Source organism: Doryrhamphus excisus, linkage group LG14, assembly GCF_037039965.1.
Source record: "Doryrhamphus excisus strain RoL-2023G ecotype Guam linkage group LG14, RoL_Dexc_Guam_v1.1, whole genome shotgun sequence".
In the NCBI taxonomy this organism is placed as follows: domain Eukaryota; kingdom Metazoa; phylum Chordata; class Actinopteri; order Syngnathiformes; family Syngnathidae; genus Doryrhamphus; species Doryrhamphus excisus.
The window spans coordinates 7776640-7803397 of NC_136370.1; the positions used below are offsets into that span (position 1 = coordinate 7776640).

At 43.8% G+C, this 26758-nt stretch overlaps 3 protein-coding genes across 13 annotated transcripts in view; 2 read left to right on the forward strand and 1 right to left on the reverse strand.

Annotated features, from left to right (window-relative positions):
- Window positions 1-848: 848 nt before the first annotated feature.
- kdm1a (lysine (K)-specific demethylase 1a) lies at window positions 849-11682 on the reverse strand. Of its 8 annotated transcripts, XM_078796201.1 has the most exons (23): window positions 11536-11582; window positions 10930-10981; window positions 10268-10558; window positions 9891-10059; window positions 9488-9621; window positions 9321-9399; window positions 9149-9241; window positions 8501-8607; window positions 8295-8376; window positions 8064-8158; window positions 7400-7417; window positions 7051-7193; window positions 6834-6924; window positions 5333-5467; window positions 3291-3364; window positions 2853-2964; window positions 2650-2782; window positions 2390-2577; window positions 1806-1920; window positions 1604-1731; window positions 1378-1524; window positions 1253-1307; window positions 849-1183 (listed from the first exon to the last, which is right to left on the reverse strand). In XM_078796201.1, exons 2-23 carry the CDS (start codon window positions 10972-10974, stop codon window positions 1095-1097), a joined length of 2523 nt encoding a protein of 840 aa, XP_078652327.1. In that variant the 5' UTR covers window positions 10975-10981; window positions 11536-11582; the 3' UTR covers window positions 849-1094. The 8 variants fall into 8 exon arrangements, with proteins under 8 accessions (XP_078652327.1, XP_057946684.2, XP_057946685.2 ...); XM_058090701.2 differs by having other exon boundaries at window positions 849-1307; window positions 10945-10981; window positions 11536-11590; XM_058090702.2 differs by having other exon boundaries at window positions 849-1307; window positions 9891-10056; window positions 10945-10981; window positions 11536-11589.
- Window positions 11633-16264, forward strand: tmem30b (transmembrane protein 30B). 3 transcript variants are annotated; one of them, XM_058090709.2, is made up of 8 exons: window positions 11633-11783; window positions 12132-12324; window positions 12430-12537; window positions 13204-13311; window positions 13382-13472; window positions 13553-13690; window positions 15054-15260; window positions 15535-16264. In XM_058090709.2, exons 2-8 carry the CDS (start codon window positions 12142-12144, stop codon window positions 15711-15713), a joined length of 1014 nt encoding a protein of 337 aa, XP_057946692.2. In that variant the 5' UTR covers window positions 11633-11783; window positions 12132-12141; the 3' UTR covers window positions 15714-16264. The 3 variants fall into 3 exon arrangements, with proteins under 3 accessions (XP_057946692.2, XP_057946691.2, XP_057946693.2); XM_058090708.2 differs by having other exon boundaries at window positions 11778-11849; XM_058090710.2 differs by having other exon boundaries at window positions 11783-11853.
- A 409-nt stretch (window positions 16265-16673) lies between these two features.
- Window positions 16674-26758, forward strand: part of dync1h1 (dynein, cytoplasmic 1, heavy chain 1) — a 33334-nt gene continuing 23249 nt past the window's right edge. For both annotated transcript variants that reach the window (XM_058090694.2, XM_058090695.2), the window contains exons 1-22: window positions 16674-17051; window positions 17650-17737; window positions 17808-17981; window positions 18287-18542; window positions 19437-19623; window positions 19730-20001; window positions 20089-20316; window positions 20697-21350; window positions 21422-21844; window positions 21915-22094; window positions 22167-22316; window positions 22394-22540; window positions 24263-24403; window positions 24499-24675; window positions 24839-24949; window positions 25041-25160; window positions 25245-25484; window positions 25571-25726; window positions 25801-25914; window positions 26113-26223; window positions 26307-26516; window positions 26587-26733. In XM_058090694.2, the coding sequence (XP_057946677.2) occupies window positions 16802-17051; window positions 17650-17737; window positions 17808-17981; window positions 18287-18542; window positions 19437-19623; window positions 19730-20001; window positions 20089-20316; window positions 20697-21350; window positions 21422-21844; window positions 21915-22094; window positions 22167-22316; window positions 22394-22540; window positions 24263-24403; window positions 24499-24675; window positions 24839-24949; window positions 25041-25160; window positions 25245-25484; window positions 25571-25726; window positions 25801-25914; window positions 26113-26223; window positions 26307-26516; window positions 26587-26733 (4536 nt within the window). In that variant the 5' untranslated portion in view covers window positions 16674-16801. The remainder of the gene's footprint in view (window positions 17052-17649; window positions 17738-17807; window positions 17982-18286; window positions 18543-19436; window positions 19624-19729; window positions 20002-20088; window positions 20317-20696; window positions 21351-21421; window positions 21845-21914; window positions 22095-22166; window positions 22317-22393; window positions 22541-24262; window positions 24404-24498; window positions 24676-24838; window positions 24950-25040; window positions 25161-25244; window positions 25485-25570; window positions 25727-25800; window positions 25915-26112; window positions 26224-26306; window positions 26517-26586; window positions 26734-26758) is intronic.

The following is a 26758-nucleotide window of genomic DNA, read 5'->3' on the forward strand; positions in this document are numbered from 1 at the left end:
CTCTCTTGCCAACTGTACAGCAGACCGTATGTATTCTAATAAAAATAAAATGCAACATCTTTGTTAAACATGCTGAGTCTGACTAAATCTGTGTATTTTAATGTCTGTCAGCAAGTTTGTAATTTGGCACGAATTGGCGAAGAGCTCATGCTGGTGTGGAATGCGAGACATCAGCAAGTGCTTCCCTTTAAAAAAAAAAAAAAAAAGGAAAAAAGACGTTTTGTCCAATGCAAGTCTACTTTTTAGCAGCTCATTCATATATTTATTTTATTATTTATAACATTTCATGTGTAGTTTTCATTGTGTTCCTATATTTGTTTTTTTTTTGGACTTTTTTTTTTTTTTACCTCTTCCACATCAGTGCCAGTATTCCTATATTGGGAAATAATTATTATAATTAAATAAATATGAATAATTCTGCGGTCGAGTGGTTAGCGCGCAAACCTCCCAGCTAGGAGGACCAGAGTTCGATTCCACCCTTGGCCATCTCTGTGTGGAGTTTGCATGTTCTCCCCGTGCATGCGTGGGTTTTCTCCGGGTACTCCGGTTTCCTCCCACATTCCAAAAACATGCTAGGTTAATTGGCGACTCCAAATTGTCCATAGGTATGAATGTGAGTGTGAATGGTTGTTTGTCTATATGTGCCCTGTGATTGGCTGGCCACCAGTCCAGGTTGTACCCCGCCTCTCGCCCAAAGACAGCTGGGATAGGCTCCAGCACCCCCGCGACCCTCGTGAGGAAAAAGCGGTAGAAAATGAATGAATGAATGAATAAATAATTCTTATGTTCTTATTCTTAAGTCCCCATTGTATTGAAATCCAAGGTTGGGAAGAATTGATGCCTTTACATTGTGTTTTCAGACTTTTAATAAGAAAACAAATAATAATAAAAAAAAAAAAACTAAACACATTTTCTGAAAAAAATGAATAATGTATTTTCAATAAATCTTTTTAATACAAACTATACTACACTTTGCAACCTAAACGATGGCATTTAGAAGTCAGGAGGTCAAGACAATCCTTCTGTCTCCACTTGTAGTTTGGAATGTGTAGGATGGAGGACATCCTGTTTTACAGTCCATTTGCGGAGGGAATTTAGACGACGGCGGCGGCGGGCTGAGCTTGAGGCGGGTTGCTGGCTGCGGTGGCGGCTGTGGGCGTGGCCTGCCTGGGGTGTGTGTACATGGCGCCCAGGAACTGATCGGCGATGCGTCCGGCCTCGCGGAGCCCGCTGAGGAGGGCGCCATGAACCGTGGCGGGGTAGTTTCTGATGGTGTGCTCGCCGGCAAAGAAGAGCCGCGGGACGGGCTGAAAAATAAAATGGCGCGTGAATGAGTGTTTTTGATGGAGATCTATTTGAAGATGACACTGTGCTCACTTGAGAAGCTCCAGGGATGGCGGGCCCGGGTGTGATGGGTTGCGCCATGAGGTCGTAGTCGTTACCGGAGGACCCCGCCGCCACATAGGAATAGGAGCCTCGTGCCCAGGGGTCGGCTCGCCAACGTGTCACCACCGTTTCCTTCGGCTGCCGTGGCGACAAACGTCACATGCAACAAGACACCGACGCTTCCACTTTACCAATGCACGAGAAAAGTCATACATACCTGAGGAACGGCGCTGCTGCCGAATATCCCTTTAAGAATGGCGAGGCAGCGTCCCACGATGACATCATCGCTGATGTTCTCCATGATCCCGGCCGCTTCACCCGCCATCAGAGCCAGCAGGATGGGAGCTGGATCACCATGATCGGGATCACCGTTACGTAGGTTTTAGACATGCTAAAGTTGACTTTGCGAGGTTGCTTACCTTTGTAGAGGTTCCAGAAGAGGAAGAGCTCACCCCGACTTGCCGTGGTGGAACCTACGTGACCAAACAGGTTGACGCTGGGATCCCAGAACACACGGTCGAAACACAACACCACCTGCAGAAACCCACAAAGGGAGCGTGACTTTATAAGAAGACCGATGGAAGGACTTAATGCCAACACTTGTTTCCACTGTCATCAATGAGCGTGGCGGAATGGAGGACGCCATGAGGGTACTGAATGATCTGAGGTATGCGTCCTCTGTGATGCAGCATAATATAAATGCTTGGTACTGCAGTGGCTGAAGCGCAGCCTGATGCAGTGGACAGGGATCGTTGGAGCTCCCTCTATTGGAGCCAGAGCGCATTGCAGCAGATTGCGTAACAATGCAGTGTGCTGCAGCAGGAGCGGGACATTAAACTACTCTGCAACACAGGAGTAGAGGAGTGACGCAGGATGAGCAGATCTCCTCCCCCCACTGCGTCTTCCTGCTGACACTCCTCCTCCTGTTCCGCATCAGGATAAAGACCTAGCATGTAATTATGGCCTCTATCATTGTCTCCTAATTGACACAAAAGTGCTCTACCTTGTTGAGGTTTCCAAAGCCCATCCTCTGTATGGCGGCCGTCTTCCATTCAGGCAGAGGTGGTACAAACTGCACGGCGGGCGGCTGCTGCTTGAGCACGCCGAGCGGCAGCGTGCAGAGCACTGCGTCGCACTTGTAGATGAAGGTCTGCGTGGCCGAGCGAGTGTTGACGGCAATCACCTCGCAGCCTGCAGGGAGATCGGACGCGCTTGTCGAACACTTTGCACCATCTTGCAGTGGGGCGTTGGCGATACACTCACCTGAAGCGGTGTAGCGAACTTGTCGCACCGCTGTGTTGAGTTTGATGTCCAAACCCTCAGCTAGAGCCACAGGGACGCACGAGTAGCCGTTCCTCACCGTCAGGTGGCTGCCGGTGAACTCGAAGTCGTCGTCCTGTGGAAGGAGAGGGATTGAGTCAGGCTTTCGTGTTCATTTACAGTCGCAGAAGACAGCGTGAACAAACCTGATCCCAGTGTTTGAGTGACAGGGTGGAGAGGGGCGTGGCGTTGGCGAACTCCAAGTTAGCAAAGTGCCAGTCGAGTATCTGACGGTCTCGAGAGGACAGGTAGACATCACTGTGGGCAGAGGAGGAGGATTGTAGTGATTATCATCACATACTACAGTATTAATTGGCCCTGTACCCTAGAAACCGCCCATGAATGATACGGGAAAAGGCCGAAATGATACTGTGTCAAAGCCCAGGGTATCAGGCCCCCGCATGCCAGTATCGAGACCGAAGGGGGCATGATACCTGGCCTGATACCAGACAAACCATGTGATAACCTATAAGTACTACGCATTTGCAATGACAATAATATCGATATCGGTATATTGGATTATATCAAAAGCAGACATGTGGTAGTAAAGAACAAATGTGGAAAGGGTGTAGGGTGTAGGGTACCTGGGTGGGTTGGCCTCCAGCTCCTGGAGCTTCTCTTCCAGCTTCACCTGCAGCTCCTGCAACTCATCATATTCCTGCAAAGCAAAAGGGTATGTATCATACATGTGCAGAGTAATATTAACACATTATAACAACTATGCTTTTTTTTTTTGGAAGATATTCCTTTATTGCAGGCAAAGGTTGACTAAGTATAGCATAATATACAACTATAATATAATACCATGACCATGTATGCACACATAATTACACACACACAGTTTAAGTCTAAGTCTCGAGGTGAAGAATGTTGAACCAAATTATGCGTGCACACGTCCTACAGAAAGTGTGTGTGTTTGGGTGGGTGGGGGGACTGCGGGCTTGATGTGGTTTGTGGGGCAGCAGACAACTCCTTCACAGACACCAGCTGTGTTTAAAGAAGTTAAACCCTCCATTCTAAAATACACACATACACGAGGTGATTTATCTGCGCCCAAAAATAAAACCGCCAACGCTGGTTGCTAATAATACACCCAGCCGAGGCATTAAACCACTTAAACATAGCCTGTCTAGTTTCAGTTAGATAGCGCCGCATTAAAAGGAGCTCCATAAAAACAGCATTGCTACCAATTATAATCTATGGCAATGTGGAGTGATGCGGGTCACCTCTTGACCTCTTGAGTACAGCTACCAATCAGAGCGGGAAGTTAAAAATGTAATGTAATGTAAAGCCACAGAGACACTTGGAAATAGTTCACTTCTGAGCGGGATATACTAATTGAAGCCCCGCTCGAGACGTCTGAGTCAGTTACAAAGCAATCTAATGTCGTCCGTTCATACGGTGGTGTGTTGATCTTTGGCTGCGTTCCAAATGGTGCATTTCCATACTTAGACTAGGAGAGGTCAGTGCTGGTTCTAGCTAGGGCTGGGACGATGTAATGGTAATGGTAATGGTTTTATTTCATTTGAACATGCATCAGATTACAATTGAGTGCATCCCATAATCAGTTCACAGTTCCACATGTCCAAAAGGAGTAGGAAGAAGCAAAGCTTATTAAATCCTAACCCTCCATCTGGTACTTTTACACTCAGTAACTGTTATTTGTTCACTTCCTGCTTTCCATAAAGCAGTTTAAGATTTGTTTTTTTAATAATGCACCTCGTAGCTTAGTACAAGGTGACGTGTCCACATCATCGATGACATGGACACAAAAATACATCGACACAAGAATTGCATGTCGATGCGCCTTCACTCAGAATTAGTAGTGGGAAAAACCGTTCATTTCAGTGAACAGGATCATTCCACTTCATTCAGTAAAAAGAGCCGTTCATTTCGGTCAATTGGTTGTTAGCCTGTGATATCCCCCTGCGCATAGACCTGGTCAGTCGTGTCGAGTCAGTCCGTTCACTCATGTTCACGTTCGTTCCGACTCAACAGCTCACCAGCTAGTGCTGTCTCGGCCATGAACAAAACGGCTGGCAGACTGAACGGGTATTTTATGGGCAGTTCATTCGTTTGCAAAAAAGAACTAGTTCTTTTGACCCGTTCGTTCACTGACACTTTTTTTTTTAACTGACACAGACACACAAGTTTTATTTCTATTATTATTATTAGTATTATTCATGTTATTATACTTTATTGATATGGGCAGATCATTTAGAAAATATATATTTTTATTAACCCGTGCATGTGTTTGTGGTTTATGTTTTCAGGGACTAATCAGGGACTTTCAGGGATTAATCGATGCATTGAAAAACTATTTTCTAGATTAATCGATTACAGAAATAATCGTTTAACCCAGCCCCAGTTCTAGCTATGGGCCATAATTGTTCCACTGGTAGAGGAACTAGCTTGAGTGGGTTCACATTTTAAATGTCATTTATGCTAAGTGCATAATGACACTAATCAATACAACGTCAAAATCGGCACCTTCAAGAACTAAGTACGCAATAAACATAGTATACATAGTGTAATACTCAAGTGTACTAGTGTACAGGCTTAGTGTTGTGTTGTGTGTAGAGATGCTTGTCATCATTTTAGCGCCTTTGGTTGTGTGTGAGCTCACTTTGCACAGTGCAGTCAGGTCTCTGTGCTTGCTCTTCACCAGGAACTCAGCGGTGATATCTCTAGGTGGTTTGACCTCACTGGCCTCTTTGTACTGCTGATGGAGCTCCTTCACACGCTCCTTTGTGGACACCATCTGAGTCGGGAAACACCAGGTAAGCATAGCATCGTCAAACTAAAATGGAAGCCATGTTATTGACTTACGGTTTCATACATTTCGTTTCGACATTGTGCAACATTTATCAAGATTTTGTTTTTTTCGGTCCCAACTGTTGATGTATGAGGTCCCAATCAAATCCCTCATGTTCCGCTTGGAAGAGCGATTAGGTCAGCTCACCACTATCGTCACTATAGAGAATTTCTAGCAAGTAAAAAAAAAAGTATGATGGCTGTGTCGTTCCAATGTAAAATAACCCCAACCTCCGAGCCCACCTACTGCTGGTTGAGGAACCCAAAAAGAAGCTGTGGCATAATCCAAAACAGACCATGCTTGTCACTAGCATTATTGGCTATTTTGAAGAAAGCCATGGTTCTATGTTTACTGACTTGGTGGCTAAACTGGCTTCCTCATGTATGCTCAGTGTCAAGCTAAACAAGCTGTCAAATAACCCGTTCGGAACAGGCCACTTCATACACTTTTGCTACACTTCATTATACTTCACTTCACTTGTACTCTTTTCAAAGGCTTGTAAGCAACAATTTGCACTGTTTCGATGAATGGAACTCATTTTCACATCACACCTTTGATTCATTTTGTCCAGCAATAAGCTGATGACGCTCTGTCTAGTCACAGACATATATTGTATGGCTCACTAGATGCTACCAAAATCACATCATCTGATGTAAGTGACTCTATTCCGATTGTATTGTCAGATGAATATTGTGATGTATGTATATCATATCTGTATGTATCTTAACAGCCCTACTACACTGATGCCATCTACTGTTACTGAGCTGTAACAGCAAGCGACACAGTCCCATTGTGTTTGTGAGTGAGGGCAGGTAGTGAGCCTATAGGGGCAAATCTCTATAATAATAATAGATTTGATTTATATATATTTCAAAGCACCCCAAAGAGCTTCACATGGAAGCCATTATTCATTCACTCCTAAGTCACACACCAGTGGTTACCTACATCTGTAGTTACAGCTGGCCTGCGGCAGACTGAGAAAAACATGGCTGCCAATTTGCACCTGCGGTCTCTCTCAGACCACCACTGTACATTCATTCACATTCATACACCAGTGTGGGTGGGCAGCACTGGAGGCAAAAAGTGTCTTGCCCAAGGACACAACAACTGAGTGGAGGAAGCGGCAATCCAACTGACCTTCCGGATTCTGAATGACCTGTTTTAATGGCAGAGGGTTGATTCTTATGGGGGGGGGGATTTTACAAACACTTAGATTTAAATGAAAAACTCTTGGCGACCATATGTAAGCTGTCCACCAGTGGAATAGGTGCCATTTTCAAACACTATAAAGACGGCAAAATATCTTGTTCACCTTATTGAGTAGATCTCTGAGCTCTTCTTGGGTCTTCACAATCTTATTCCAGTGTTCTATTTGCTCATCCTTTACGTGCTTCTCCTGTAGCCTGCACATAAACACACACTATGTGAGCAGGCGTGCTTTTGGGTTCACATGTATATATTATTGCTAACAAAGACTACTAATGGTTCTGGCAGTAAATGTACAGTTTGTGCAGAACATTAGCACTTACTGTATGACCACCTCCAGGGCCTGTCCAAGAGAGACGGGTTTGTTGTTGAGGAAGTTGAAGTCGAGCTGGTGGCTGAGGAAGGAGGTGGCCTCCAGTAACCTGTTAAACTCCTGCTCCACCATTTCGTCTTTTTCTTTTGGCACCTGAACGAACACATGCATAAAGTTAGCCGACATAAGTGTCTAAAAGAGGGACAGATATTCCTAATTGATAATGAATATACTTTAATACAATGATATAAGAATGATTGTAAGAATGCTAGAGACGTGTGATGGGAAATTGTGTTGCAGCATGATGTAAATGATTCACAATATATGCAGGAAGTAAAAAAAAATAAACCAATACATACACTTGTGCACCGTTCACCCTTTAGTTGTTCACCAAAAGATTGGAAGTGGTTGGAGAAAGGAAGCGGGGGAGGAGGAAAGGAGAGAGAGAACATATTAAGTAAATCAACAAAAGTAAAACATGTAGATTTCATTCCGTGTCTTTGGAGAGAAGAGGAGGAAACGAGTTTCCCGTGATGCCTCAAGAGCCTCCAACCTAAACATCCTATGACTGGCGCCTAACAACATTAGATGTGTTCACTTTCTTGAGGAGGATAAATAAAGCCACAGTTCATTGTGTTTGTGGAGGTTCAGGGTTAGCTAAATTCCTGCCTGAGGACAACAACAGGATACAATGCTGCAAAACTCGGAATGCGCTTAGGCCAAAAGGGACCTTAATGTGCTTTTTTAAGGACGTACACAACACATTGTTCAGATCTTGTTCGGACGACAATTATTAAATGCAGCTGTAGCTATACTGACGCGTTATATGGCTAATTGTTGCGGTTATTGTTTGCAAGAAGCGGACACTATTCCTCAAATAGTGGCCTCTGCTCTAATACATGTAATGCCACAATTAATGCCAGATGTGTCAAATAAACCACATACCTCAAACAGGCGCATGCTTGTTTCTTTAGTTCTTGAGTTTTTTTAGTACAACGTGCACTGTCTGTAGTCAATACTCACAGCTTGCCCATTGGCTTCATACAGCGGACACTTCTGCTTGATCTTGGCCAGCTCCATGTTCACCTGCTTACTGACCACTGCCATGGGATTACCTCCTGAACAAGCAGACAAGTCACACAGGTGATGTAGTATTTATTAACAACAGCACCCTCTGCAGGCTAATCTAAAACTACAGTACAACATCATGACAGCTTCAATCTCAGATCTTAATGAATGAAAGGAGGTTCTTACCGAGGCCAGTCACCACCATGGCGCCTAAATCTGCTACATAGTTGCCTTTTCTGAATGTGGCCACTCTGCCTCCAACACGGTCCTGGAATTAAGTAAGTAAGTAAGTAAGTAAAACTTTAGCAAAGCTAACCGATAATTGTTATACCACAATATTTACTTGCCTTACTTTGCCATTCTACTAATTATATAAGCAGACACATACATACCCTTGCTTCTAATACTGTAACATCCATCCCAAAACTCTGCAGCTGACGGGCCGCAGCCAGGCCGGACACCCCTCCACCAATCACGATGACCTTTCCAGTCTTCTTGGCTGAAACAATACAAGAATAGGTAATATTTTGAGGTGCTGTTGAAATGGATGCAGATTAATTTGAGTCCCTGAATACACTATATATGTTCCTTGGATTGCCTGACTCACATCAACATAAGCGGTTGTGGACATAACTGAAACCACCGAAACATTTATGTACTTAGAATGGGCGATATTAAAAAAAACACCTGCCGAGGTCCAAGCAAAAGCTGTTGTAATTCTACACTTGATCAAACTTATTTAAGATTTATCTGCTCATAACACAATCGCTGCATAAAACTTTATAATGTAATATCAATTTAGTGTCCACTTTTTCAAATTCACTACTTCCTGAATCTGCACTCTAAGGATGACAAGAACTGTAATTCTTTTAGCCATAAATTAGTCGCATCATTGTAAAAGTCGCAGGGTTTAAAGCATGTGAATTAGCGCCTTATTGCCCAGAATGTACAGTACTCTTGCCTGACAAGAGCTCATTTTAATCAAAGTGTAAATATATTGCTGCTCTACAGGAAGCGAACAGTAAGCTCCTCCCACTTACTTGGTAAAGGCTTGACCCTCTTGTAAATGCCAAAATTGATGAGCCCTTGTCTTTCAAGGTAGCTGTGAATCCTATGGACCAGCACAGCGTCACCTAAAGAGAAACAAAACATGAAATTACAAAAGCACAAAAAGGAAAAAAAATACACAAATTGATTATTTGAATGTATTACTGTTGTAAGGTGCTTCAAGCTGCTGTGCAGTGGCCTCAAATGTCAGCTGGATCTTGGGGTTGTCCAGCCACAGTTGAAGCTAAAAGGTGTTAATAACATGGATTAAAATGCTGTGTTTGTATTGGTCTGAAGGAATCGTGTTGTCATGTGAGTAAAGGTGCACTTACTGTGCGGTTGCGGATGTAGAGGAAGACCTTCTGAGTCTGTTGGGGCCCGCTGATGATGTCGGGAAAGCAGGCAGCCTCCTGTGATGTCATGCGGTCGTGAGGGAGGCGGCTCTGAAAAGCGGCTCCTTCCACCCCTAATTATGGACATGTTGCATTAATGCAGCTCTCAAATATAACTACAGCAGACCCTAAAATATGAATCACCATCTTGGATGACTCCAGTATCAACGTGCGCTTTTTTTACTCGTTATGACGTCGTATTGCTTTTATGTCTTTATCTTAACAGTAATTAAAATGGGAAGAAAATACATTTACAGTGAAAAAATGCCTCGTCTTGTCTTAAGGCAACGTTCCATTATAGTGTGTTAATTAAACAAATGAATGGGAAACACTGCTGTCTCACCCGATGGCTCCTCTGGCTCACTGTCATTCTCTTCCTCTGGAGGAGGAGCTGGTGGGGGAATGACCTGCTTCCGCTCTTTCTCTGCTTTAGCATTCCTCTCCTCTTCGGAGTAATATTCGTCCTCGGACAGATTGGCCAGGCTTTCGTCCATCTCGCGGTACTCCACCTGCAACAGTAGGCACAATAAAAGCATCATTAAAACCCGCATTTCCATGAACGATCCCTCGGATTACTCACACCGTTCTATCTTCTCAGGCTTAACTGAATGTTCACTGATGTTGCTTTCAAATATAATCAATTTGGATGATACTCCTCTACGACTAGCAATGTGCTTCCTGCTTCTAATGCAGGAAGGTAAATAATTCTCAAATGTTTACTTTTTGTCGCTTGCGTCGACTTGTCCTGCGGACTTCGGCTGAGTCTGGGTCCATTGCACCGGAGCCGCCTCCTTGGTGGGGTAAAGGAGCTCCTCCTGACTCTCCGCTTGGGGAGGACCTCTCCTTTTTCTTTACATCCATAGCGGCTGAGATTGAAGCACCCACTTGGGTATCAGAACCCGGGGCTCTGTCGCCTCCAGCTCCACCCGCCGAGGATGAAGAGGAGGAAGAAGAGGACCCGGCGTCTGATTTTTTACTTGACAACATGATGGAGGATGTTGGAGGCCTCTCCTGTAGGGAAAAAAAATGCAACTCGAAATGAATGGCTCAAATCACAATGTCATACTTGTGAAGTTAAGAAAAATGAATATGATGACTTGTGCCTCTGTGAGCTTCAGAAATCAAAACAAACCAGTGCACACATGATGGTGGGGGTTATAAAAATAGATGCACACATGTGTAATAACAAAAAGCAGAAACTATATAAGGCATACTTTTAGAGTCCATGTCTCTTGAGGCATGTTAATCCTTGTGTTATAACATGCTAATAATCAAGGCCACCCCAAAAAAATCGCCAAACGTGGCTGGATGCATTAAATACAGCTATGCGTGAATGATATGATTTTTTTAAAAATGAAATGGAGGCTCTATGGCACAATAACCTTGTCTTGTTTTACCCATTTCTCCGTGCACCTGGTAATATCCATTCAAACGCTAAGAGATGAAGACAGAACCAGAATAACAATGTTACGAACAAAAGTGGCCTTTCACATCACATCCATGATTTTGTTCAACTACAAAAGAAGAAGACGACTTTGATGTTTACAGAGACTATTCCTTTAATTTACATAAAATGTGTCAACAACGATTTGGAGCACACAACCACCCATCGACTAATTAAGCTAGCTGGCGATCATTGCGGTAGTAGCAGCATAATATTATGCTCTACACGTCATTTTTCAAAGGCTGTCGTATAGTAGCACCTCCACATACACATCAGAATACCTCTAAGTGGCAGCAACTGGACTTAAACCATTCATTTATCTCTTAAACTACAAGAAATGTCACGTTTCCTCCATGATAGCAGGCTACATTAGCTGCTAACAATGAGCTCGGTTAGCATTCACACAGTTGCAGGTGCTACATGGAGAAATAACAACCCGGTACTGATCAGGTGGCGGTATGAATCAAACACTCTACTGTTTATGCCAGAGTATTATCTTTAATAAACAAATGTATGAGTCAATTAATATAAATATGGACTTTACCTCTCAATCCTCCGCAGATGTCAACACAAAAGACCACACGGTTGTCGCCCCCTCTCAAAGAACTCAACGCGGATTGGTTGAGCAATGCGCTATCCAGTACGTTGGACTAAAATGATTGGCTTAAACACCCGTCAATGAAAAGACAAACCAGAAAATTAGATTTTCGACGAAACTGATCTCGGGTCTGCTCATCTGTGGTCCCTGCGTATAGGCGTGGCTTGCGAAAAGCAGGAAGAAGACAGGTAAAGGTGAGCTTTTCCGCACGCCTATTTGTTCTGTTGAGTTCTTTGTATCGCCACTCGTCCCGTCGTACTGTAAGTAAGTTGAAGTAATCAATATTTTAAAAACCTTCAAATATCGATTGATTTGTTAGTAATTTGTCATTACTAGTTGCTTCTCTGAATGGGCTGATAGACTTTGGGGTATGGCTTTTGCTTGTTTGTGTCTGTTACAGGAAGTAAGTTTTGGCTTGGTTGCATTCCCTCAGTTTAAGAGTATAGAAATACTAAAGAATTGACTTAATTTTTTTTTCATGCTTAAAAGTTAGATAAGCCTGGTTAATGGACCACAAAATTGATTAGGAGTTGCCTCCACAGAACAGCTAAAATGGTGACGACTGAGGCGGCCAACCGGCCAGACAACACTGCCTTCACACAGCAGAGGCTTCCAGCCTGGCAGCCCATGCTCTCTGCTGGCATCATCATTCCCGGCTTTGTCCTCATCGGCCTGGCTTTCATAGGCATTGGCGTGGCTCTCTTCATCACTTCACGGAGCATTCAAGTGTTGGAGGTATCATGCAACCGACTACCAGTACATTGCAGTCTTTATTCTTGGAGAAATGATAGTGATCCCTTGATCACATAAATATTTAAAAACTTTTGTTCTCTCTTACAGCTTGACTACACTGGGGTGGAGCAAAACTCACCATGCTTCAGGTGCTCAGATCCTGATGTGAGGGACTGTGTGTGTACACTGGGATTCTCGATCAACACCCTGTTTAAGGTGCCCTGGAATTTTGTACACACTCATATACAGACACACACCTTCAGTTTGTTCAGTTTTTAAAACAATGGTTCTCCAAGGAAATATTGCAATTTGAATAATTTATTTCCCATGGTCAAACAGGCGTCATCATCAACTCTTTAACTGTACAGCTTTGTCAAGCAGTCATGCAAGTGTAAAAACAAGTTAACCCCTGTTAGTGTACCATACTGAGTCAAATCAATATCAGTGAAATAAAAACCTGTCACACGTTATCTTAGTTATCAAGTTAGCATAGTGAACCCCCCAGGTTACCGGTGTGTTTGAGTGACAGGAAGAAAAGCCCTGACTCGTCATTTGGCGCCACCAGTTGGTTTGCAGATGAATTTGCAATTTAATTTTGCAGAACCCAAATATCAGATGAATGTCATTTTCAGACTTTTTTTTTTCCCTAGGGGTAAAAAATACACTATTATAGTCAGGGCAGTACAGTATTACGGTCAGGGCAATACAGTAAAGACAAAACAACTAGTCTTGAATATAAATGCTGTCACAAAACTGGAGCTGGAGGGCGGGTGTGAAACATGGAGTTTTGTGCAACTTTTGAACATTTGTTTTAATCAAATAATATACCATTACTCTTACCTCTGACCCTTGACTGTTGTTATGTGACGTTGTCTCTGACAGGGGCCTGTGTTCTTTTATTACGGGCTGTCCAACTACTTCCAGAACTACAGAAGATATGGTGTCTCCAGAGATGACAACCAGCTCTACGGAGACCTGGACAGCTTCAAGGTGAGCGATCAATACAGACTTATTTTTTTGAAAGTGTTGTAATGTGAGTGTGTGTTTTTTTATTTAATAGTCTCCAATTGATGAATGCGAACCCTATAAATATAACAGCAACAACCAACCGATTGTGCCATGTGGCTCTATCGCAAACAGCATGTTTAACGGTATGTGGATGTCATCCCGATGGTCTGTTGCTGCATTAAAAGATTATTAATTCCTATATTTTCATTGGGTTCTGCGAAAGACACATTCAGGCTGTTTCAGATCGTGAATGGCCAACAAAGGTCTGTTCCTTTGGATGGAAAAGGGATCGCTTGGTGGACAGACTACAACATCAAGTTCAGAAACCCCAGTGTCACTCCTCTGAGGAACGCATTCAACGGTTAGTCATGTTAGCTTGTCATACTGTAACTTGCACTAGTGTGCGTGCATGCACAATTAAGAATTTGACTAAAATTTGGCACTAAAATGCACCTCTTCAGTTTTGTTTTTTTTAATGTTTGTCACACTTAAATGGATGTACAGATTTTTTTGACATGAAGTTGTATGACACCCCCATAAGCAGTGAAGTCCGTCAACAGCGACTCACTCCCCACTTTGTGTCTTGAGCCGAGTTCTGGTTGGATTTTGTGCTGAGTAAAGTAGTTCCAGCTAGTTGCTGGGGACAGTTAAGTAAAGAGTTAAGCTTCTCAAAACAATATGTGTTCAAAAGCATAATACATTTGTATCACAAAAATGCATACTAGAAAAATCAGACCTCACAAATCAATTTTTCTGCCGTCGTATCACTTCAAGGTCCCACCTGTCCATTGTTACGTACATTTGCTTCATTGGTTTCACAGTGTTTACTGCTGGGGTAGTGAAAGTAAACATGTCTGACTATGAAACAAGTGATGATGACATTACTTTTAAAGTGTCCTTCAGAACCGGAATTCACAGATGCCGAAAGTCGTCAGATGTAGTTTGGTGCTAGTGCCATAAAGTTCGGTGCTAATGGACGGCACACAAATTAGCTAGTTTTTACATGTGGTACTGGAACAGCAGGACTCTTCAAAACATGTCTCATCCTCTGTCATGGGTATGTAGGAACGTAATCCTCCTCGCAAAAGTGTGCACTGCACACACAAAGACCGTAGCCACTATGGTTGCCACATTATAGCCAAGCAAGCAGCTAAAGTTGTCTAATAGTAATGTCCGTGACAGGAAAACCATGGAATTTATAGGGCGGCACTTTCTTATTGTCACAGCCCGGATAATTACAGGTACGTACCATTGCTACGTACCACTTTCATATTGCAGTGTACTGTTTTTGGAGAATGTTTTGGTAGAAAAACTGTGGCTTTCGGAAACAGACTATATTTCTATTACTTAATTGTGAGGGGGGAAAAATGGAAACTGAACAAATAAAAGGAACCATTTATGTGGGACCTCCAAAATTGAACAAAATCCATTCCGTATTTCTGGTTGACTTGTTTGAAATGTTTCCAAGAGAAAATAATTCTTGAGCTTGTCAAAACCGATCATTCCTCTTGTGTTTGATGATAGAATTAACATTTTAACATTACAGTCGGACAGGTGTTCATTCATTCATTCATTCATTCATTTTCTACCGCTTATCTTCACGAGGGTCGCGGGGGGAGCTGGAGCCTATCCCAGCTGTCTTCAGGCGAGAGGCGGGGTTCGCACAGGTGTAAAAATAAGAATATAAATTGAAGAAATCCTGAAATTTTTTTATTAACTTGCAGGCACTGTCAAGCCACCGTTTTGGTCCCGGCCGGCGTATGAGTTGGACCCCTCAGACCCGGCAAACAACGGCTTCATCAATCAAGACTTCCTCGTGTGGATGCGAAGGGCTGCCCTGCCTGATTTCCAAAAACTGTACCGCCGAATAACAGAGGGGGATTACGCAGATGGTCTCCCGGCAGGAAACTACACTCTGGAAATTTCTTACAGTATCCTTTGAATAAATGCTTCATTGATCCTTAAGCCTCCGATGCAGCAATTTTGCAATAGTCAAATCAAGTGTCTTGTTACAGTGACAAGGTAAGCATAAGCCGTTTGACAGGCTGGGTGAGTTTCTGTTTTGTACACACATTGACCGGCTACTGATGTCATAATCTCTGAAGTCTTTAAACAGGCAAGGCAATTACATCATTTCGCACATTTTGGAAAAGTAGTGTCATTTTCTACGTTCTATTTCCTTCACCCTTATCTCTTCCACTCCAGACTACCCTGTGTTGAGCTTCAATGGCAGAAAGAAGGTAGTGTTCAGCAACGTGTCCTGGATGGGCGGCAAGAATGAGTTCTTGGGTATCGCCTACCTGGTGATTGGCTCGCTGTGTGTTGTCATGTCATTGGTCATGCTCATTGTCTATGCCAAATTCAAGTTCCCAGAGGAGGACTGAGCACCTTTTTCATGGTTGACTGTCAACCAACAAGTTTTAAGGCCCACTACACTTGAACTCTTTGGGAAATGGTGGAGACATCAAGACTCTACAACGGTTGATTATGTATGTTTCCTTGGCTTCCATGTCTTTGAGAGTGGAATAACATAATTAGGCTGTTACAAATTTGAGAGATCATTGCTCAAAAACAAAAAATCAACATGAATATTTACAGCATTGTGCGCCCGTGACACATCGACTGCTATCACTCTTAAAAGATAAAGGCAGAATGTATTTGCACACAAGCTGTTTATTTTTCATGTATGAAACAGGGTTTTCTCTCAGGGTTTATTTTTGCTGTCTTTTACTTCGATTTTACCTTTTAGGATACCTCATTTTAAATTAGTAGCACAGGCCAAGAAGTTGGATTAGCGTATGAAAACGTAAATGCAATTTATTTTACTCAGTGAATCTCCTTCCTGGCTTTGCAAGCCTGTTGTACTTTTACTTTTTTTCTTTGTTTTACTTCATTATCATATTTATGCAATAAAACGATGCAAAAACTTTCCAAACTTTGTCTGGTCTTTAAAAAAAAAAAAATCAAAAATTTTTTTTGGACTATTCCACTGGTAACTGTGGGCCACAAAAGTTCACTGGGCCAGCTTTTGGGCACCCTTTGTCTACAGCTTCATTTAGTAAGAGTAAGATTCTCATGTTTTACGTTTACAACTTAGTTTGTTATAAGCTTAACAAAATAGTCTAAGTAGATGACAACAAATGATTTTTTCCGCATTCACGGCTGTATTACAGTAAACAAAGAGGACAGCGCCCTTCTTCCCCTCGGGGTCACACGCGGAAGCAAAATAATCAGAGGTTGCCATTTTTATTCTGGGTAATGTAGTTCAAGGTGATATGGCTATATGCTAATTTCATCTATATAAACTACAAGTACCACAATGCACTACGCAGATAAATCTGACGTCGGAAGTGCGGCGATTTGACAGCAGGGCCCAAGCTTCAGTCTTTAGCAGGAGCTTACCCACATTCAGTCTCCTGGTTCTTTTGTTCGTCGTTCAACCTTTCACGGTGGTCGCTCACCTTTTTAAGGAATGTCTGACGGAGGCGGTGGAGACGAAAACACCGGCACCATAGAGGTGTCGGCTGTTCACACGGTGGCAGATACATCGGTGCTGCAAAAGCATATTCGCAAACTAGTCCCGCTCCTCCTGGAAGATGGCGGCGAGGCCCCGGCCTCTCTTGAAGGCTCCCTGGAGGAGAAGAGCACCGTGGAGCAAATGAGGAAATTTCTGGGGGACCCCCAAGTTCACACTATCTTGGTTGAAAGAAGCGCACTGAAAGGTAAATTAACCTCGTCATTTGAGCGGCTAGCTAGCTAACTAGCGACATAAGTGTGTAGAAATGTACTTGTATTAATGGTCGCTAAACCCACCCCTGGCATATAAACCGTTTGAATTTTACCTGTTTGCTAGATTAAAGGGGCGCTGCTAACAATGACGCGTCATTATTTTTCACCCAGCTCGTTTATTTTGAATGGAAACTAACGCTGCGCCACTGGGTGTGATAGCAATGAGTCTGCATCTTCTCTCTGTGTCAATTGCCAGCTGAATTTAAGCATTACGTCAACACAAAAAGAGCTAAAACCGCCATTAAAAAAACGGAAAATGCTGCAAGATGCCAGTACAGTCAAGCCTGTAAAAAAACAAGGAAACACAACAATCGAAATGAAAAGAACCATTATTACACTCTAGTCATGATGCAAAGGTGATTCCAATCACGTGAACCAGCATGTGTCAATGAGAGCATTATATTCTCTTTCCTGCAAGCTATCATAAATGAAGTGTTGCAATATGTTGGGTATTTGTAGTAAACAAATGAAGCGTTGCAGTGATGTGTTGGGTATTTGTAGTAATAATAGTAATAGCCGTTTCTCTCACAGAGGATGTCGGCGATGAAGGAGAGGAAGAGAAGGAGTGCATCACCTACAACATCAGCATTGACATCCATTATGGGCTTAAGTCTAACAGGTGAATCTGCGGCTCTTACATGAGTTCTCATGTTTGGATTCACTGTTTGAACACACCTGCCTTCCCACAGCTTGGCTCTGATCAAGAGGACGGGTGTCATTGATGCAGACAAGCCCATATCTACCCAAGTTCGAGTCCTGACCCTAAGCGAGGATTCTCCCTATGAGACACTCCACTCCTTCATCAGCAATGCCGTCGCCCCCTACTTCAAGTCTTACATCCGCGAGTCTGGAAAGGCAGACAGGTGATTTAAAGAGCGATTTCAGTGTTTTTCCCACAGGACTGAGATCTATGCGTGGTGTTTGTATGGTCTCATTTCCATAATTGGCCATAATGAAAAGCGCCAGTCAGAGTGGAGGTTTGTAAAACCTCTGGCTCAGTTTTGGATGGGTAAAACGAAGATTATTTTTTTGACTTATTGTATTTGTTGTATTATTTCATGATTTTAAACTTTATTTGACAACAGAACATGAAGCTATTGACTTACGGGTGTGTATTCTTTGCGCGTGTTAGACGTGTATGCACACTCATTTCTTCATTTCGCTGCAGAGACGGGGATAAAATGGCACCGTCTGTGGAGAAAAAGATTGCCGAACTGGAAATGGGCCTCCTCCACCTACAGCAGAACATCGAGATCCCAGAGATCAGCCTGCTCATCCACCCTATCATCACCAACATCGCCAAGCAGTGCTACGAGCGTGGGGAGAAGCCCAAAGTGACTGACTTTGGGGATAAAGTGGAGGACCCCACCTTCCTCAACCAGCTGCAGTCTGGAGTCAACCGCTGGATCAGGGAGATACAGAAAGTAAGCTTGTGTTGTGATAGATATTTTAGTCATCTCTTTTGTCTTTTAATGCCAAAAAGCAGTTGTCACTTTCTGACATGTATACCATACGTACGTATATTGACCTGTAGGTGTGTCACCGTAATCAATTTTGCTGGACGACAATTGTCCTACAAATTATTGCCAATGATATTATTATCAACTTTATTCTGAGACAATTTGCCTCTCGCCTTATGTAATTGAAATCTTGCACATCTGCGGCCATTGTAAAAAGTTCACTTACATTAACAAGCGATAAAAGGCAACAGTGTAAACCCACTCATAGAGCCTGAGTCACACACACAGCCACATAAGGATGTTCTGCTAAACTAACCCAGCTAGCTTCCCTTCATGCGCCGTATGAACAGTTTTTCCAGTATCAACACTTCAGAAGGGGGGGTTAGTGTTTGATGACATTCCACCGTGTTTGACTTGATTACCTGTTCGGTAGAGATGGAGATGCAGTAATCAAATATGCATGCACATGTAAATATATTGAGGCCGGTAAAATGATTGAGTTTGTTTTTATTTATCAAGAGGTTAATTGATTTATTGATTATCGTGACAGGGCTGTTGGCATGTATATGTCATCACACCAGATAATACTCTTGTAATCATCTGAATGATGCAATATCTTTCTATGTTGGGTTCTGTATGACAGGCACAGACGATTAAATGCGGGATCTTTTTCTAGAGTTTGGATGTGACTATCTGAGTGAAATGAGACTATTGAATGTAACCATGTAATCTCATGTGACGTTATGCATGATGGTGATTCACCTGATATATTTTCCTCTAAATTATAGTCCAAATTATGCGACACAAGAGGTTGCAATCAACGCCCCTCATTCATATTTCTCTGCAATCCACTTCCAGGTGACAAAGCTGGACCGCGACCCAGCGTCAGGGACAGCCCTTCAGGAGATCAGTTTCTGGCTCAATCTGGAGCGGGCTCTCAACAGGATCCAGGAAAAGAGAGAGAGCCCGGAGGTTCTGCTCACCCTAGACATCCTCAAGCATGGCAAACGTTTCCATGCTACTGTCAGCTTTGACACAGACACTGGTTAGTTGACCCTTTTAAATGTCACATTTGACATATATAGTACCTCACCTTTAGCCGCATTAATGATGCATGTATCCTATTCTATTCTATTCGTATTGCGTCATAGGTCTAAAACAGGCGGTGGAAACAGTCAATGACTACAATCCTCTGATGAAGGACTTCCCCCTCAACGACCTGCTTTCCGCCTCTGAGCTGGACAAGATCCGCCAGGCCCTGATGGCCATCTTCACCCACTTGAAGAAGATCAGAAACACCAAGTACCCTATTCAAAGAGCACTGCGTCTGGTCGAGGCCATTTCCAGAGACCTGAGCTCCCAGCTTCTGAAGGTGTTGGGCACCAGGAAGCTTATGCATGTTGCCTACGAGGAATTTGAAAAGGTTTTACTATCTTTTAATGGTTGAGTCACTTTTCTCTCATGTCAACTTGAAGAAATCCTACATCATTATTTTACCTACTGTGCACAGGTGATGGTGGCTTGCTTCGAGGTGTTCCAGACCTGGGAGGACGAGTATGAGAAGCTTCAAGTCCTTCTGAGGGACATTGTGAAGAGGAAGCGGGAGGAGAACCTGAAGATGGTGTGGCGTTTGAGCCCCGCCCACAGGAAGCTCCAGTCTCGTCTCGACCACATGAGGCGCTTCAGGAGGCAGCATGAGCAGCTGAGGGCCGTCATTGTTCGCGTGTTAAGGCCTCAGGTATTGGACATATTAATACATGTCTGTATTGTGAGACTGCTACTGTGGACTCACGCTTTGAACCCTGCTAGTTTTTAATGTGATATGGCTAATGTGTGGTCGCGGTCTAATCTTGCAACATTGTACGCTTCAATCAGAACAGTCACTTTGCCATCATACACACACCCTCATCACGGAAAACAGACATAGTACTTATAATGCAAGCATTCAAATTAAAGTTTTGCTCAAGTCTCAAGTTACAAAAATCTCTCTGTGTAACATCTTGTATTGCGGTACACTCAAGTCTTGAAATTGTAGTTGATATTCTTCCAACAACTTTCTTTTTTTACAGATTCATCACAGAATCAGTTATTTTCCTAATGGCTTCAATTTGTCTCCAGGTTTCAGCTGTATCACAGCATGCCCCAGGAGAGACTGTGGAGCCTCAGGACATGAAGGTAGCCGGAGTTCTCTTTGACGCTGCTGACGCCAACGCTATTGAGGAGGTCAACCTCGCTTATGAAAATGTCAAAGAGGTGGACGGCCTGGATGTGTCCAAGGAGGGAATGGAAGCCTGGGAAGCCGCCATGAAGCGCTACGACGAGCGCATCGACCGTGTGGAGACCCGCATCACCGCCCGTCTGCGAGACCAGCTGGGGACAGCCAAGAATGCCAACGAGATGTTCCGCATCTTCTCCCGCTTCAATGCGCTCTTTGTGAGGCCCCACATCCGCGGCGCAATCCGCGAGTACCAGACACAGCTCATCCAGCGTGTGAAGGATGACATCGAGTCGCTGCATGATAAGTTCAAGGTGCAGTACCCTCAGAGCCAGGCGTGCAAGATGAGCCATGTGCGAGATCTGCCACCTGTGTCGGGATCCATCATCTGGGCCAAGCAAATCGATCGTCAGCTGACAGCATACATGAAGAGGGTGGAGGATGTTCTTGGGAAGGGGTGGGAGAATCATGTGGAGGGACTGAAGCTAAAGCAGGATGGAGATAGCTTCAGGGCGAAGCTTAACACTCAAGAGATTTTCGATGATTGGGCGCGCAAGGTACAAAGAGGATGCTTCATGATTTACTAAAAGAAAGATTTACTGAATAATTTGTTAAATTTTTGTACCAGGTACAGCAGCGGAACCTCGGTGTGTCCGGACGCATCTTCACTATTGAGAGCACCCGCGCCAGAGGGCGCACGGGAAACATGCTGAAGCTCAAAGTCAACTTCCTCCCTGAGATCATCACCTTGTCCAAAGAGGTGCGCAATCTCAAGTGGCTTAGCTTCCGCGTGCCCCTGGCCATTGTCAACAAAGCCCACCAGGCCAACCAGCTCTACCCATTTGCCATCTCCCTCATCGAGAGCGTGCGCACATACGAGCGCACCTGTGAGAAGGTGGAGGAGAGGTCATCCATCTCCCTTCTGGTGGCTGGGCTGAAGAAAGAGGTTCAGGCCCTCATTACTGAAGGTATCACTCTGGTGTGGGAATCCTACAAGCTGGATCCTTATGTTCAGAGACTGGCTGAGACTGTCTTCAACTTCCAAGAAAAGGTCAGTATGGAGGATTTAATATATAAAAACATAAAAAGTACTTTGCATTGACCATATTTGGTGTTTCCAGGTGGATGACCTTTTGCTGATAGAGGAGAAAATCGATCTGGAGGTCCGCTCTCTGGACACCTGCATGTTTGACCATAAGACCTTTTCTGACATCCTCAATCGTGTCCAAAAAGCTGTGGATGACCTCAACTTGCACTCCTATTCCAACTTACCCATCTGGGTCAACAAGCTGGACATTGAGGTGAGTCAGGAGCAATTTTGTTATTGTTAGAAATAAACGTACTGGACTGACCTTAATCATTTCCTTGCATAGATTGAGCGTATCCTTGGAGTACGTCTGCAAGCCGGTCTCAAGGCCTGGACCCAGGTGCTTCGTGGACAAGTGGAGGACAAAGCCGACGTGGACATGGACACAGAGGCTCCTCAAGTGAGCCACAAACCTGGAGGCGAGCCCAAGATCAAGGTAGACATCATGGCCAAGTCACACTTTTTGTTGCCAACAGACTTCCCCCTTAAAACGCTAACACTTGCTTTCGGTAGAATGTTGTCCACGAGCTGAGGATCACCAACCAGGTCATCTACCTTAACCCTCCTATTGAAGACTGTCGCTACAAGCTCTACCAAGAGATGTTTTCCTGGAAGATGGTCATACTTTCCCTTCCAAGGATCCAGAGCCAGAGATACCAGGTTAAACATAATTTGATATACAGTGAAGAAAATAAGTATTTGAACACCCTGCTATTTTGCTATTTCTCCCACTTAGAAATCATGGAGGGGTCTGAAATTTTCATCGTAGGTGCATGTCCACTGTGAGAGAGATAAACTAAAAAGAAAAATCCAGAAATCACAATGCATGATTTTTTAACAATTTATTTGTGTGATACAGCTGCAAATAAGTATTTGAACACCTGTGTATCATCTAGAATTCTGACCCTGAAAGACCTGTTAGTCTGCCCATTAGAAGTCCACCTGCACTCCATGTATCATCCTGAATCAGATGCACCTGTTTGAGGTCGTTAGCTGCATAAAGACACCTGTCCACCCCATACAATCAGTAAGACTTTAACTTGTAACATGGCGAAGACCAAAGAGCTGTCCAAAGACACCAGAGACAAAATTGTACACCTCCACAAGGCTGGAAAGGGCTACGGAGCAATTACCAAGCAGCTTGGTGAAAAAAGGTCCACTGTTGGAGCTATCATTAGAAAATGGAAGAAGCTAAACATGACGGTCAATCTCAATCGGAGTGGAGCCCCATGCAAGATATCACCTCGTGGGGTCTCAATGATTCTAAGAAAGGTGAGGAATCAGCCCAGAACTACACGACAGGACTTGGTCAATGACCTGAAAAGAGCTGGGACCACCGTTTCCAAGGTTACTGTAGGTAATACACTAAGACGTCATGATGTGAAATCATGCATGGCACGAAAGGTTCCCCTGCTTAAACCAGCACATGTCAAGGCCCGTCTTAAGTTTGCATATGACCATTTGGATGATACAGAGGAGTCATGGGAGAAAGTTTTATGGTCAGATGAGACCAAAATAGAACTTTTTGGTCATAATTCCAATAAGCGTGTTTGGAGGAAGAAGAATGAAGAGTACAATCCGAAGAACACCATCCCTACTGTGAAGCATGGGGGTGGTAGCATCATGCTTTGGGGGTGTTTTTCTGCACATGGGACAGGACGAGTGCACTGCATTAAAGAGAGGATGACTGGGGCCGTGTATTGTGAGATTTTGGGGAACAACCTCCTTCCCTCTGTCAGAGCATTGAAGATGGGTCGTGGCTGGGTCTTCCAACACGACAACGACCCGAAGCACACAGCCAGGAAAACCAAGGAGTGGCTCCGTAAGAAGCATATCAAGGTTCTAGCATGGCCCAGCCAGTCTCCAGACCTGAACCCAATCGAAAATCTTTGGAGGGAGCTCAAACTCCGTGTTTCTCAGCGACAGCCCAGAAACCTGACTGATCTAGAGAAGATCTGTGTGGAGGAGTGGGCCAAGATCCCTCCTGCAGTGTGTGCAAACCTGGTGAAAAACTACAGGAAACGTTTGACCTCTGTAATAGCAAACAAAGGCTACTGTACCAAATATTAACATTCATTTTCTCAGGTGTTCAAATACTTATTAGCAGCTGTATCACACAAATAAATTGTTAAAAAATCATGCATTGTGATTTCTGGATTTTTCTTTTTAGTTTATCTCTCTCACAGTGGACATGCACCTACGATGAAAATTTCAGACCCCTCCATGATTTCTAAGTGGGAGAAATAGCAAAATAGCAGGGTGTTCAAATACTTATTTTCTTCACTGTAGGTATCTGCCAAGGCAGATAAACAAGCTTTGATTGCAAATTTTTGGTTTATTTGTATTTTATTTTATTCAATTAAATCTGCCCATCTTCACCAGGTCGGGGTTCACTATGAGTTGTCAGAGGAGGAGAAGTTCTATCGAAATGCTCTGACCAGAATGCCCGACGGGCCTGCTGCCTTGGAGGAGGCCTACAATGCAGTGGAAGACATTGTCGGTGAGGTGGAGCAGTATGTCAAGGTAAATGTCATTTTCACAAGTTTGATTTACATCTTTACAGTCCATCGAGGCCCTTTTTCTTATTTATGTTGTCAACCTCGCTTGCCTTTGTCCAGGTGTGGCTGCAGTACCAGTGCTTGTGGGACATGCAGGCTGAGAACATCTACAACCGGCTGGGCGAAGACCTCACCAAGTGGCAGGCCCTTCTTGTCCAGATCCGTAAAGCACGTGGAACCTTTGACAATGCAGAAACACGAAAGGAGTTTGGACCGGTGGTCATCGACTATGGCAAGGTAAAGAACAATACTTTCAACTTTATTATTACGTTTCTATTTTAAGAATGCATATGGACGAATACTATTGTTTGATCAGAATTGCTTCATTTTCCTGCTCTATTTCTTATATATCAGGATTTGCTCGTGCGCGCACTCAATATTATTTATTCTTTGTTATCAGGTCCAGTCCAAGGTGAACTTGAAGTACGATTCTTGGCACAAAGAGGTGCTCAGCAAGTTTGGCCAAATGCTGGGCCAGAACATGCAGGACTTCCATGCCCAGATCTCTAAGGTATATCCTGATTAAACATGGCATTACTGTGACATTAATACCATTAGCAATACATTCCTGGTCCTTTAACATTGTCTTGTCCCCTTTTCAGTCCCGTCAAGACCTTGAACAGCATTCCGTGGATACAGCCAGCACATCAGATGCAGTCAACTTCATCACATATGTTCAAACGCTTAAGCGTAAAATCAAACAATTTGAAAAAAATGTGGATGTGAGTACACAGTTATGCACACAATGTGTCTTCGAGGCCAAAGCAAGTGACAAACAGAATTCCACCTCCTTTGCTTTCCATTAGTTGTTCCGTAATGGGCAGCGGCTGCTGGAAAAGCAGAGATTCCAGTTCCCTCCATCTTGGCTCTACATCGACAACATTGAAGGAGAGTGGGGGGCCTTCAGTGACATCATGAAGCGCAAGGACACTGCTATCCAACAGCAGGTGGCCAACCTGCAGATGAAGATTGTCCAGGAGGACAAAGCAGTGGAAAACCGCACAACCGACCTGCTCAATGACTGGGAGAAGACCAAACCAGTCGCTGTAAGAGACATAGAGAAAAGTGTGAACGCAAATTAAGCTCTTTCAGCACGGAAACCTTCTTTAGCAATATATGCACTGTACATCAGGGTAACCTGCGTCCTGAGGAGGCTCTTCAGTCTCTGACCATCTATGAAGGCAACTTTGGGCGTCTGAAGGTTGAAAGAGAGAAGTGTGCCCGTGCCAAAGAGGCCCTGGAGCTCACCGACACAGGCTTGCTCAGTGGCAGTGAAGAGAGGGTCCAGGTAAGAATCTAATTACGAAGATTAGCTGTCGTTTCTTACTTGAGAGCAGTAACTAATGACTGTAATGATTGTAGGTGGCACTGGAGGAGCTGCATGACCTGAAGGAGGTGTGGTCAGAGCTGTCAAAGGTGTGGGAGCAGATTGACCAGATGAAAGAGCAGCCGTGGGTGTCTGTTCAGCCACGCAAGGTAACACATGAGCAGGACTACTGGAAATGCACCAATAAAGGCCTCTATTCAATCAACCGCCTGGTTTCCTATAGTTGCCTAGTGCGTAGTAAACATAAGTATGGGCATTAATAGCTGTGGCTGTAGAAGTATCATGAATGGTCAGCATATTAGATAATGCATAAAAAAAATCACAATTTTCTTTTTGTGTGTCGATAGCTTCGTCAGAATCTGGACGCTCTTCTGAACCAGCTGAAAAACTTCCAAGCAAGACTAAGACAGTATGCTTCCTATGAGTATGTCCAGAGGCTGCTGAAGGGATACCTCAAGGTCAGGCAGTTGTTATACTTCAAGACAAGAGGAAAACCGCTGTGAACTGAAATTGTAAGCATCATTTGTGTTACTTTTAACAGGTGAACATGTTGGTGATTGAGCTGAAGTCAGAGGCTCTGAAGGACCGCCACTGGAAGCAGCTAATGAAGCGTCTACATGTCAACTGGGTCCTGTCAGAATTGACCCTGGGTCAGATCTGGGATGTGGATCTGCAAAAGAACGAGATGGTGGTGAAGGATGTCCTCCTGGTAGCACAGGGAGAGATGGCTTTGGAGGAGTTCCTCAAACAGGTACACTATCAGTGTAATATGCTCAGTACACTTGTAAAATTCTAAATATTAATTTTGTGCTGTTTTGCAGATCCGTGAAGTGTGGAATTCCTATGAGCTCGACCTGGTGAATTACCAAAATAAGTGTCGTCTGATTCGAGGTTGGGATGACCTCTTCAACAAGGTCAAAGAGCACATCAACAGCGTGTCTGCCATGAAGTTGTCTCCTTACTACAAGGTATATGTTCATTAAAGCTTGTTTT

Excerpts from the sequence above, each read along its gene's own strand:
- kdm1a (XM_078796200.1), bottom strand. The coding sequence starts at position 10,974 with ATGGATATTACCAGGTGCACGGAGAAATGGGTAAAACAAGACAAG. Across the intron at positions 9,622-9,890 it reads TGAGCCAGAGGAGCCATCGG|GGGTGGAAGGAGCCGCTTTT; the intron begins GTGAGACAGCAG and ends GTCCATAATTAG. Across the intron at positions 1,732-1,805 it reads CTTCTGGAACCTCTACAAAG|CTCCCATCCTGCTGGCTCTG; the intron begins GTAAGCAACCTC and ends ATGGTGATCCAG.
- tmem30b (XM_058090709.2), top strand. The coding sequence starts at position 12,142 with ATGGTGACGACTGAGGCGGCCAACCGGCCAGACAACACTGCCTTCACA. Across the intron at positions 12,325-12,429 it reads GGAGCATTCAAGTGTTGGAG|CTTGACTACACTGGGGTGGA; the intron begins GTATCATGCAAC and ends TCTCTCTTACAG. Across the intron at positions 13,473-13,552 it reads CGCAAACAGCATGTTTAACG|ACACATTCAGGCTGTTTCAG; the intron begins GTATGTGGATGT and ends GTTCTGCGAAAG.